Source organism: Emydura macquarii, unplaced genomic scaffold, assembly GCF_026122565.2.
Source record: "Emydura macquarii macquarii isolate MOO-44397 ecotype Brisbane River unplaced genomic scaffold, CSIRO-AGI_Emac_v2 contig_3328, whole genome shotgun sequence".
Lineage (NCBI taxonomy): Eukaryota > Metazoa > Chordata > Testudines > Chelidae > Emydura > Emydura macquarii.
Window position 1 is genome coordinate 5697121 of NW_027133465.1, and position 13835 is coordinate 5710955.

At 43.2% G+C, this 13835-nt stretch overlaps 1 protein-coding gene across 4 annotated transcripts in view; it reads right to left on the bottom strand.

The window, feature by feature from the left end:
• FCHSD2 (FCH and double SH3 domains 2) overlaps nucleotides 1–13835 on the bottom strand; it is a 252443-nt gene that overhangs the window by 33307 nt on the left and 205301 nt on the right. For all 4 annotated transcript variants that reach the window (XM_067533183.1, XM_067533185.1, XM_067533184.1 and 1 more), the window contains 2 exons: nucleotides 4536–4652; nucleotides 3563–3667 (listed from right to left, as the gene is read on the bottom strand). In XM_067533183.1, the coding sequence (XP_067389284.1) occupies nucleotides 3563–3667; nucleotides 4536–4652 (222 nt within the window). The remainder of the gene's footprint in view (nucleotides 1–3562; nucleotides 3668–4535; nucleotides 4653–13835) is intronic.

A 13835-nucleotide genomic window follows, 5' to 3' on the forward strand; every position in this document is an offset into this window, starting at 1 on the left:
CTTGAGAATTTGGTATGGGAGGACAGGGAGCCTGAACTGAATGGAATGTCACATAATCCCATGTATCTGAGAGCACAAATTTTGCTCTATTGGGGCAATTACAGATACTGATTCAACTTTTGTTTACAGTTTGTCTCTATCAGTTTCACTTGCTGGTTCTCATGAATTAGCAGAACATTGCAAATGTTTGGGTTTCAAATGCTGCAAGAGATGCCTCCCCTGAAAACTTAAAAAGTTCATGGAAATGTTTCTATTGCTGCTAGGCTTTGCAAAAATCTTGTGGGGTCCCCCCCGCCCCAGAAGCCTAAGGTTCACAAACATATGAAGCAGTTTACAAACCCATCATTCAAGAACTCTATGAGAGCACTTTTAATTTCTTTGATGTATACAGTAGAAAGCATTAATCAAAAGAGAAGCAAGAAAGAGTTAAAGAGGCTCATCTAACACTGAAGGAGACAGACTCAAGTACATGGCACTTTCACTGTCTTCTTTTGTAAAACAGAATGTGATCTCACACTGGGAGGGATAGAGAAATGTCTCAACTACAAAATGCCAGACTGTGTTAAGAAAGCAGGGGAGACCGTGCAAAGACTATTTTTCAGTGTTAGCTTTGTACCAGATACAGCGTATCACAACTTATATGAAACCATACTGTATGCACTACCCATGTTCTACTCTTCTATTTTCTAGTGTTTACAGCATCAAGTGTACATTACTTTCCACTTGTTTCTCATTAGATGAGGTAAAACTGGAATTTGCAGCTTTCTTTTTCCTCTTTATTCTCCTTATGGGTCACTTTCATAGCTAGGTATGTAGTTTCCTCCTGCTGTGCTTCTGTTCCCCCATAATTAAGTTTTCTCTGCCAGCAGCTCCAATTCTGGGACAAGACCATTCTTGTTTATGGTATACTACAAGGTTCAATTATCATTCCATGGCTCTTTTCTATATATCTTCTACCTCTTGGCCCTTTTATCTCTACCTTCAATTATATGTAATGCCTTCTGTGCCTCGGCTTAGTGAATTTGTGATTTCTGTCTCAAATTATTTTAGTTAAATATCTCAGAAGAACTTCCCTTCTCTTGAGACACAATGTGAGTGAGATAATATCATTTATTGGACCAACTCCTGTTGGTGAGAGAGACACGCTTTATTACACATAATAAGCCATAAATATTACAACAATCTATAACCCACTAACACCCTTCGCCCAGCTGCTTCCCTCCCCCCACTTCCTTTCCTCCCTATGACTAGAGGGATGTTAACGGGCTACTTCACCTCAAATGGTCTCTTGAAATATGTGTTAACTATTCATGCTAAACAATGCTAAACAATTCCATCTTGTGTTTAGTTGTGAGACTCTGAGATTTCCCAAATCTGAAGAAGAACTCTGTGTAAGCTGGAAAACTTGTCTCTCTCACCAACAGAAGTTGGTCCAATAAAATATATAACCTCACCCATCTTGTCTCTCTAATATCCGGGACTGACATGGCTACAACAACACTGCATGCCCTTGTTTTGGGCAAACATCCTCGAACACAATTCGTCTCCTTTCATCAGATCTTCCATTTGTCTTCACTCTCCATAACCTTGGTGTTGTCCTTGACTCTGAACTATATTCCCTGCTTCCACATTCCCCCATTTGTAAATCTACCTGTTACTATCTCTTCAACATCACCCATGTGTGACTGTCCCAATTCCACCTCTGCTGATATTTGGCTTTAATCTCCTCTAACCTTGACTACAGCAATTTATATTTGTATAGCAGCATCAAGTTTCTGCTTTCCAGTCTGCAGCAGGTAAAATCTCTGCTGACTTTCTTTTCTCTCACACAGAGAAGAGTGAGAACATTATTGCCATCTTTAACCAACTTTCCATCGCTTTGGGTATACAACTAACAATTAACTCAAGCTATGTACACATCGATGGCAGCAACTTTGCTGCCGGCAGATTGATTTTTTCGGTTCGATTGAGCGGCAGTGAAGACATGCTCAACTGATCTGGAAGTCGATCTAATAAAGCCACCTCTCCAAAAAGCATAGCGCTGTGTCGACGGGAACGCATTTCCCATCGGCATAGTGCAGCGGAGGCAATGCGCTAAAGGGAAGTCACGAAGTCGACAGGAGTTACGCAAGCTACTCTGCATAGCTTGTGTTAACTCCGGTCAACTGCTGCCGAATTTTGCCGACAATGTAGACCTGCCCTTATTTTTTAAAACCCTCCCTAGACTTGCTGTAGCTGAGCGCAAGGAGCTTGGTTCTTTCCCATTTCATACTGGCCTCCTCTGTTGCTTCATACAATTTTGGTGCAAGAGCCTTCTCCTCCAAAGTTCCTCATCTTCACTGTATCTCTCTGTTACTATCCCTATAATTTTTTATCTCATCTGAAAATATAGCTTTTCTCTCTTGCTTTAGTCAATTCTTATTTTATGTCTCTTCTTCTGCTTGTGTTCATTATGTAACTCCATAGACAGTGGAAATGCTTTGGGATACAGTTTGTTTGGAAGATGTCTGTACAAAATTAAATGTTATAATAGCATTTTAAAATATTTATGTGACTACAGCATGATATTATGAATTTGTTTTTAAAGCAGCTGATAAACCTTATCACACCTTAAAAAGGAGATTCCTATTACTCAAGTGCTTCCTACCTCATCTCCCAAATTGTAAGTTACATTCCTAATCACAGCAGGTACCTTGTCTGGCAATATGAGAAGCCATTTAAATGAAATAATTATATTTGCTCTCCAGCTTTAATTATGCAACCCCCTCAGATGAAAGTCTAACAGATCAGTTCCTGTTGTTGCCAATGGGGGGTGGTTTTTGGGTTTTTTTTGTTTTGTTTTGTTTTTTTTTAAATCAGTGACCATAAAACTTTTAGCAACTTTAGCATCACTTTTAGCAACATAACCTAAAAATGAAGGTACTACAGTATTTTCTTTCTTTACAATCTCTTCATTAATTTGGAACAGGTCTAATTTACCCTCTATAACCTTTTCAACTGTATCTTTTGGGAGTACAAAATGCAGAGAGATACCAGAAAGATTACTTAAGCTGTTTTCCTATCTTAAAATATAGGTATATACTGCTGCACAGTCAGTGCAAGTGAGCATATGTTTAAATGCTACACAGAGCCCAAAACCTGAAGGCAGATTTATGACAAATATTTTCTGTTACTAGTTCCTTCAGGTGTGATGAAACAGTTTAAATTACATGTTGTTTTAACATCTATGTAACTTGACAGAAGGCAGAAGCTGAAATTCCTACCTTTTTGATCAGTGCACAGTGGGAAAAAATACATTAAATGTAATCATTCATATCATTGGGAGGATTTGATTTTTTTTTTTATTGCTTATCTAATCTCTTGAGCCTTGCACTAAATTGATGTCATGATTTGAGTGGAATGAAATCAAAGAGAAATGCCATGTTTTAATTTAAAGTTCCCTGATCCTTTGATGCTAGAAGCCTGGATTTTCACACACAAATTAAGCTGCTGTAACAGCAGTTTAAGGAACCAAAACCACTGCCTAAGGAACCAAAGAGCAAGTCAGAATAATTTCTCTCACCTCAGCTTTGCGGATACTCTCTCTGGCTTCATCTATTTTCAGTTCCAGCTCTGCTCGGCTTTGTTCAGACACCACAGGTCCATGACATTCTAATTTCTCAAGTGCCTATCAAAAATGAGAGAGAGATGCCATACATTTGGTATATTCATGTGCACTGTCTATAAGATGATATTTGAGACAATTCATGGAACTAATCATATTCAGAGTTAATCATATTCAGAGTGATGAGTGATCCAGGGTGTTGATAAGTGTTATACTACAGGACAAAAACTCTGCAGACTGAAACAAACCCATTTAAAAAGCTCAATTTTTTATGGTAAAATTATACTATAGGAAAACTGTATTCTGGAAATGCTCCAAAATCCCAGCAAAGCATCATGATGTAACAACTATGATCTAACATTCAAGCGACACTTCACACTCTGTCCTCATGTTGATTTTTATACCTGAAGCCCATCCCATCAAAACCCACATACTTTGCAGTGCTTGTTGAAGGAGTGAGTTGAGAGATATTGAGTGGTAAAACAATGCACGATGGGTGATTTATTTTGTGTTAGTATGGCTTGGCTGGTTTGGGCAACTTGCATTCTGGATTCATATGTATGCAACAGCACAAAGTGCTTTTGGATGACAGCCCTAAAAGAGAACTGGAGAAAATAAAACAATAATAATGTTTGCTTAACTTTAAGCATGTGCTTAAACATCACTGACTTCAGCATATGCTTAAGTGCTGGCATGGATAGAGATGATTTCTTGAACTGAGGCCCCAGTGAGAAAAATAATCACAAAAATTGTGAAGTCAATGCTGCTGATAGTCCCACCAAGACATGACATGAGGTGTCCATCTCTCTGATGGACTTCAACATTGAATTCAAGTTATTAGAATCTGCATAATATATCTAAATTTAGCATCTCTTCAGCATGTTTGTATTTTTCTCATGTCACCTGATGCATTTATTTATTTTCAACCTACCCGTTGATTATGGATGATGTTTTTGTGCTCACGTGCCACACGTGTGGCCCATTTCCGGGCCTCCTTGTTTAGGCTGTGCTCCTCAGTTGTCCCCGTTTCAGATTCCAGCTGTCGACTCTAGAACACAAATCAGAAAATGAGTGGTGTGCTAAGGATTTTGGGACTGTCTCCACATAGAATCTTGTTAGTTAGCAACCTGACAGCTGTATTTAATTCATATTTATCAGTTTCTTGTAAATTCCTTTCCTGGGCCCTTATTTGTTGAAATAAAACAACTTCAACAAAGAAGGAAAAGCGCTGTTTTTCATAAGCTCTGTCATGATACTGTGTTGTGGAAAACGGACTATAAAAGCAAATTGAAGTTCAAAAGAATTTACAATTTACTGTTTTCAAGGCAAGTCATCTTTACCAGGGAGACAATGCCAGGCAGAGACTTTTATTTTTTTTTAAATGAAAGACATTCTTGAAGTAGAAAACTGAAGTATTATTCACCACGACACTATATCATGGAGCTGAATAAGAATAAATGCCCCAAAGTAAACTGCTATCCTTAGTTTCCCAGATAAATATGTATTTTAGACAGGATTTAAAAATAGGTTCTTCCTATGATGTGATGCATCATTTAGGCTTTTTTCAAAAAATGGCATTTAAAAAAATTGTATTTTATTAAAAATACAAATTGGAAAATCAAATTACAATTTCATATGGATTTTAAAGAGTTACCAAAATACTATACACACATTTACCTGGGACTAAAAAGTTATCTTTCCATAAGCACCTCACATGCCAAGTTTCAGACTAAGGATTCTTTATCAAAGATATGTGTTGATGGTACTATGCTACCATTATGTCAACTCATAGCTTGCTCCAGTAAATGAGATAATAAATCTCTTCCCTCTCCTCAAAGGATGTCAGATAAAGAGAAATCAGAAGTCAAGAATCTGAGAGTTTCCCAATTTTGTATTGAATCAATTCTGTTCAATCTGGACACAGGAGAAAAGTTCCATATTTACCTATCATCTCTGTCTCCCATTTAAAAATCTTTTTGCATTACTGTCATAGCAGATGATCTAATGCATTTATATATAAATCAATACATTTAGGACAAAAAGGACTAAGTTTTGCACCTATTCAGGCCCCATCCTTTTCAGAAAGCATATCCTGCAATATTCCTTAACTATTTATCCAGTTCTGGACAAATTTGCTCTTGCTATACTGCACATTGATAAAAAGTGATCATTCCTTTTGGATCCAATCTCAATCCTCCCCTCCTTCCCCCCAAATTTGTCCACCCCCACTGCAAGTACAGAACTGTCCCTTAAAGTACACTCTCCAGTGCTTTCTTGAGTGGCTACTGCTCAATCCAATATATCTTACTACCAGAAAATTATTCTTGATTAGTCGAATATTTTTGTTTAATTTCTATCCATAACTCATTCTACGCCTTGTACCATAGGAATGCATACTTTCTTCATTAGTGTAACCTTATGCACGATTTAGTCTTTACACCCTTAGACACAGAGTAGCTAATCTACACATTTTTGTTCTTTAAATTATTATATGAGCATTACTTGAGTTCACTACTCTGCTCAAATAGAGGAAGATAGCTATTGCTTCAAAGGCCACATGAAAGTAACAGTAGTAGCAGTGGTAGTATGTTTTATCAAGAGATTTCAATTAAAAGAGGAAGGTTATGTGGTACACAAAAAGGGAGAGTTTCAGACTTATGGGGTGGCTTCAAACTAGAAACAAAAACAACTGTGAAGCTAGCAAACAAGAAGGCTTCAAGGAGGGCAGACTGGGAGGAGAGAGGGAGTCGGAGAAAATGGAGAGCAGAAAGACAAGGAAAGAGTTGATCAGTTCTTTTAGGGAATATATGAGAAGCTTGTAATTGATGCAGAATTTGAGATGATGAGAGTATATGGATTTAATAGGATGAGTGTCATGATTTGTATGGCAGGAAAGGAAGAAGATTTTAGTGGCAACATTGAGGTGAAAAGGAAAAAAAAATTTGTTTGCCTCTAGATTATAAGGCCTTCGAGAGAGATCCTCCAACTAGTCTGCACTGACATTCATACAATGTCATGTACACATGACACAATGTAATTTTTAATAGTAATTTTATGAGAGGTAAATACTGTGTGGCACTTCTGAATGGGTACCTAGTATTGGGAATTGAACCTTGGATCTCTGGATCTAAAAGCATGAGCCAGCCATAGATAGTAAATCTCTTAACTCAAAGCCAGGTGCAAAATCAAACCTTTATTGGATTCAGCCTCTAGAGGGGGACAGAGAGCCATACTGAGTTACAGAGCAGGAAGAGCAACAAAGGCTTTGCAGAACCTAGCTTGGGGGACATGAAGGATGAGGAGGCAGATGAGAAGACTGAGCCTGACAGCCTGTGTGGTAGAAGAATAGAGCTGTCTACAACAAGAAAAGAAAGGAAAAGTAAGGTGGATATTCAGTTGCATTCTGCCTGTATTTTTAATTTATGTAGGTATCTCTGAATGATTTCTCTGTGTTTACAACACTTCCTGATTTATTAGCTATCTCAAAATATGCCCCATGCCTTATCACCTACTGCAAACAGATTATTGCATAGCTCATGTGCATCTATTCCAGGCGTTTAACAAAGCGTAATAGAAGTGACACACCACCTCATTTTTCCATGCTTTCTTCATTAAACCTTTCTTGTTACAACTTTTCTTCCATAGTTCCTTAGAGTTCACAGCCAGTGAGGCATAAAAACAACCTTGTCTGACTTTGCCTTCCTTCTTACTCACAGAAATCATCTCTGTAACAAATTACTAATGTTTCCACTGATTGGCTACCACTAGACCTTGTTCTCTTGCACAGTATTGTCCCCAAAGAGCCCGCATACTAATTCGAGGAACTGAAGAATAGCAACATCAAAATACTTCATTAGACTAAGGCTTTATTTTAAAAAATCATGCAGGTCACATTTCTCAAAAAGCACCTTAACTGGATCAGTACCTTTCATCCTGAAATTAGAGGCCATATTTATATAAAATTAAATTTTTCACTAATTAATAACTAGATATTGTACAAGTTAATTTATATTCAGCATTTGTATAATTCTTTATTATTAAATATTTATACTGTAGTATCACCCAGACACCTCAATCAAGTGCTGTATGAAGAAATACAAAGACATATTGCTTCCTGGGAAGAGCTCACTAAGGAAAAAGTTTACAATCTCATTTACACCTTCAAAAACCTTTATAAACATTAACTTTCAAATACTGTTTACCAGATAACTCTATAATTTAGACCCCAATCCTGCAAACAGTTTGACATGTGCTCAGTTGTAACAAACATAAGCTATCTGTCTTCACTTTCAAGGCCCTTTATGATCTATCCCCACCCCACCTACCTTTCATTCAGAATAGAATGGAACTATTTTACCTTGTACTGTTGTTCTTCGAGTTGTGTTGCTCATGTCCATTCTAAATTAGGTGTGTGCGAGTCTCATGCACTGGTGCCAGAAATTTTTCCCTTAGTGGTATCTGTAGGGCCGGCTCTAGAGCCCTCTGCAGTGGCGCACGTATGAGCTCGTATACAGGATGCTGCCGGCCCCCCTCCCTCTCAGGTCCTTCTTGCTGGAACTCCGACAGAGGGGACAGAAGATGGGTTGTGGAACGAACATGAGCAACATATCTCGAAGAACAACAGTTACAAGGTAAGTAATCATTCTTTCTTCTTCAAGTGCTTGCTCATATCCATTCTAAATTAGGTGACTTACCAGCAGTGGCTCCGGAGGTGGACAGGAGTTCATGGCCACGAAGATTGAAGCACCGCTCTGCCAAACCCAACGTCGTCCCGAGTCTGCTGCATGATGGCATAATGAGACATAAACATATATATCGAGGACCACATAGCGGCTCTACATATGTCCTGAATGGGTACATGCGCCAGAAATGCCGCTGAAGATGCCTGTGGCCTTGTGGAGTGGGTGGACAGGAATGCTGGGGCATGACCCCCGCTTGCTCGTAACATGTCCGAATACAAGCCGTAATCCAGGATGTGATCCGCTGGGATGACACCAGACTTCCCTTCATCCAGTCCACGATTGCAACTAAGAGCTGCGTGGAGCGGCGGAAGGGTCTGGTCTTATCAATGTAGAAAGCCGATGCTCTCCTCACATCGAGAGAGTGTAGACACCTCTCCTCATCGGATTTGTAAGGCTTCAGATAGAACACAGAGAGGAATATGTTCTGGTTAATGTGGAAGTAGGAAATGACCTTCGGTAAAAAAACTGGTGAAAACACAGCTACACTGTGTATGGTGGCTCTGGGGTCAGGGCTTTCAACTCAGAGACCCTCCATGCCAAGGTGATTGCTCTAGGAATGCCACCTCCCAGGACAGATACACGTTAGGGAGCAAGAAGCAGTGGGCATCTTTTTAGCCAAATGGACTTGGGCTGAGCAGTGGCGCTCTTCTTGCTCAACCATGAAGCACCCACGCTGTCAGGTGCAGAGTGGTCAGGTCTGGGTGGAGCAGCCAGCCCTGGTCCTGAGAGAGGAGATCTGGCCTCAACAGGAGCGACCAAGGTTGGGCCATCGAGAGTTCTGACAGCATCCCAAACCAATGCTGCCTGGGCCATGCTGGGGCTATCAAGATGACCCATGGTCTGGCCCTCTTGATCTTTACGAGGACTCTGTGTATGAGAGGTATTGGGGGAAAAGCATACAAGAGGCCTCTCGTCCAGGACAGGAGAAAGGCATCTGTCAGGAAGGAGTCCTTCAACCCCAGGAGGGAGCAGTATTGAGCGCACTTCTTGTCCTTCCCGGTGGCAAAGAGGTCCATTTGGGGAGTTCTCCACCTTTGGAAGATGCGGTCGGCCACCTCCTGGTGGAGAGACCACTCGTGGTGAGAACAAAAAGACCTGCTCAGATGATCCATCAGTGTATTTCTCAACCCTGGTAGATAAACTGCCACCAGCTGGATGTATTGGCTTACGTAGAGGTGCCACGGGCACAGTGCTTCGCACAGAGGGCTGAAGACCTGGCTCTCCCTTGCCTGTTGATGTAATACATGGTGGCTATGTTGTCCGTAAGGACTCTTACCACCTTGTTGGAGGGGCGTGGTAGAAATACCTTGCAGGTCAGGCGAATCGCCCTGAGTTCCCTGATGTTGATGTGAAGATGCGACTCTTCTGTGGACCAAAGACCCCAAGTCCTTAAGGCACCTAAGTGGGCACCCCAGACCACATCCAAAGCATCTGATACTAATGACAGAGACGGTGTGGGAGCCAAGAAGGAACCCCTGCCCTTACATGTCAAGGTTCCATCCACCATGACAGGGAGGTAAGTACATGGAGAGATCATGAGTATCCTGTCCAAGGAGTATCTGGACAGGGAGTAAACCATGGCAAGCCACAACTGGAGTTGCCAAAGCTGCATCCTGGCGTGCTGGACCATGTATGTGCATGCTGCCATATGTCCCAGGAGACTGAGACACACTCTTGCCGTGGTGAGGGGCAGGCTGTAAGTTGGGCTCTGAGCTCTGACATTGCCAAGAAGTTGTCTTTGGGCAAAAGCGCTTTGGCTTGAGTAGACTCCAGGACTGCCCTATGAACTCTATCTTTTGCACCAGTGTAAGTATTGATTTTTACTGGTTTATTAGCAGGCCAGCGATCGGCAGGTGTCCCTTACAATCTTGATGCCGCGTTAGACCTGTGCCCGTGACCGGCCCCTGATTAGCAAGTTGTTCAGGTAAAGAAACACCTGTATCCCTCTGTGCCTGAGGTGGGCAGCCACTACTGTCATGCATTTGGTGAATACGCACGGTGTGGTGGAGAGGCCAAATGGGAGGACTGCAGATTGGTAGTGTTGGGCACCCACAGTAAATTGCAGGAATCTCCTGTGGCACCGGAAAACTGCAATATGAAAATAAGCATCTTTCAGATCGAGAGTAGCGTTCTAGTTGCCCAGATCCAGGGAAGGGATAATAGCTGCCAGGGTGACCATATGAAATTTCAGCTTTTTTAGGAACTTTTTCAAAGCACAAAGGTCTAGAATGGGCCTCAGTTCTCCTCTGGCTTTTGGAATCAAAGTAATGGGGGTAGAAATCCTTTCCCCTCAATCCTTGAGGGACGACTTCTACTGTGCCCATCTGTAGTAGGGCCTGTACCTCCTGAACAAGGAGTTGCTTGTGAGGAGGTCCTTGAAGAGGGACGGGGAGGGAGCATGGGAAGGCGGGAGCGAGATAAACTGGAGGGTATAGCCAAAATCACTGTGCTTAGAACCCAGTGGTCCGTTGTTATAGCCCTCCAAGCAGGGAGGGAAGATGCCAGGCGGGAAGAGAATAAATGGGAATTTGGATCCTGAGAAAGGTCTTTTAGGTCGCTCTCGGGCGAATCTTCAAAAGCCTCGCTTTCCGCCCTCAAGGGACAGCGACTTGGACCTTATCTCGAGGCAGAGGCTGGAGAAATGTACTGACAGTGTTTGTAGGTCTTATATCTCCTCTTACAGGGCTGCACCAGGGACTGACCCCCGAAGTGCTGCTGGTGAGAGGGCCTGAAATGCCTCCTGGATGAAGACGGGGTGTAGAGGCCCAATGATCTCAAAGTAACCCTTGAGTCTTGCGGCCTGGAATTGGTCTGGTCCGCAAAGAGGGCTGAGCCATCAAATGGAAGGTCCTGGATGGATTGCTGGACTTCCGTCAAAAGGCCAGACGATTGGAGCCAAGATGCTCTCCTCATCAACACCATGGAGGCCATATCCTGCGCCGCTGAGTCCTCTGCATCTGATGTCTGCACGGAGGGTCTGGCTACTGTTTTCCCCTCTTCTAGGACTGCTTCAAATTCCTGCTTGGAGGACTGCAGAAGGGAGCTGGTGAACTTTTCCAGCTGCAGGCTTGCTGTCTAGTACACATTGTGGCCAAATAACTCTAATTTCTTGGCCTCCTTATTCTTGGGTATTTAACTCATTTGTCCTTGCCTGTCCCGCTCGTTAGCTGCACAACTAATAACCCCACAGATGGGTGTGTGTATAAATATTCAAACCCTTTGGACGGCACAATACTTCTCCTCTGCCCGCTTAGCCGTGGGAGGCAGGGAAACCAGGGTTTGCCATAGCGTCTTAGTGAGCTTGAAGCCCCATCATGCACAGGTAGGGCCACTGTGGACAGTGCTGCATCTGCCAGGACACCAAAGAGTTCATCCACTGACTCCATAGGTTCCTCTATCCTGAGGCCCAGGTTAGCCACCACCCGCTTCAGCAGGTCTTGGTGTGCCCTGTAATTGTCCATAGTGCAGCATGAGAGAGGTCTGCTACAGCCTGGTCTGGTGAGAAAGATGAGGAGGCAGGAATCTGAGGGGGAGCTGGATCTTCCTCCCTGGTTGGGGTGGTTACCAAGGGGCTACCTGAAAGAGAGTCTTCCAGGTTCAACCCAATATCTACTTCTGGCGCCATGGGTGGGTCCTTCGAGGATTGCGGTACCGAGGCACTCACAGATGACTGAGCATATGGCATCGTGGCCTGAGGAAACCCGCACGGATTCCAAAATTGCCAGGGACCTGGCTATTGTCCTTGCGGCCATCCTCCCATCTGCGGCAGCATGGGGAACCCAGTGAGCTGCTTGGGGGCTTGCCCTTTTGGGAGGACGACAATTTCGTCTCCTGAGTCCGAGGAGCTAAGTGCTGGCGACCATGGGGGCACCGACACCACATGCTTCTCAATGCTGCTTCTTAAACGTCTGGACTCTGGCGATGAGAAGCAGTGCCGAGAGCCCGAGTGCTGATTATGTCTTGACCGTGTCTTGTCCTTTGGCTACTTATAGGGACTTTTGCGGTGCCGAGGCTCCGGAGTGTCACTGTAGTGGGTCGCGAAGTGGTGCTGGGGATGTTGAGGGCTTGGGGAGCGCCGGTGTTCTGGAGATTGATGTCAGCATTCTTCAGACCAGTACTGATGTTCCGGTGACTAGCATCTGGCGCTCGGTGACCAAAGACTCGACCCCGATCTATGGCGATGTAATACCGGGGAGCAGTGCTGGGACTCCGGTGACCGCTACGAAACCGGTGTGGAAGGGAGGGGCTGTGGTGGGACCAGCACTGGCGTTCCTTCGACTGGCCCCTGGCCTGGACAACCTCAATGCCCCACTCTACCCTCCTGTGGTGTAGGCGGCACCGGTAAGGCCAACAGGTCCTTCATTGCCTGGAATGCTTCAGGTTTAGAAGGGACTAATAAATGGCACAGGCCTCTGCCACTCCCCAGAGTTGGTGCGGCACTGGAGTCGGGCTCGACGCTCTCACAGGTGGAGGTGTTCTCGGGGCTGAATCAGCTTTTCCCGTGGTGCCCAAGCTCTTATTAGCTGACTTTCGTTCTTTCTTGGCATGTACCTTTTTCTTCTTCAGTGCTGGCGATGCCGTGTGGGCCCCGAAACTGGGGGAGCACTCCTAGTTGATGCTGGAATACTGGGTGCCAGGTCCGATCGTGGCTCTGACACTGGCCTGACTGCCGATTCCACGAGAAGAGCCTTGAGTCTAATGTCCCAGTCCTTCTTGGTTCGAGGGTGAAACCCTTTGCAGATCTTACACTTTCCGTGAAGGTGAGCTTTCCCCAGGCATTTCAAACAACTCTGGTGTGGGTCACTCAATGGCATAGGCTTCTTGTATAAAGCACAAGGTTTAAAACCCAGGGACCGGGGAATACCCCGACCCTGGGTAAACAACTAACTAGTCAACTACTAACTAATAGATTATAAACTCTTAAACAACAACTATATACATTAGATCAGTGTTTCTCAACCAGGAGTATGCATACCCCTGGGATACACAAAGGTCTTCCAGGGGTACATAAACTCATCTAAATATTTGCCTAGTTTTACAATAGGCTACATAAAACACACTAGTGAAGTCAGTACAAACTAAAATTTCATAAACAATAACTTGTTTATATTGCTCTATATGTTATACACTGAAATGTAAGTACAATATTTATATTCCAATCTATTTATTTTATAATTGTATGGTAAAAATGAAAAGTAAGCAATTTTTCAGTAACAGTGTGCTGGGACACTTTTGTATTTTTATGTCTGATTTTGTAAGCAAATAGTTTTTAAGTGAGGTGAAACTTGGGGTACACAAGACAAATCAGACTCCTGAAAGGGGTACAATAGTTTGGAAAGGTTGCAAACCACTGCACTAGATAATACAAACAACAACTAGGAATACTGTAGCTTGCAGGACAAAGAAAGTGTTTCAGTACCATCATGGGCGGTAAGAAGTAACTGAAAGGGAGGGAGGCCAGCAGTGCCCTATATATGACCACATACGTG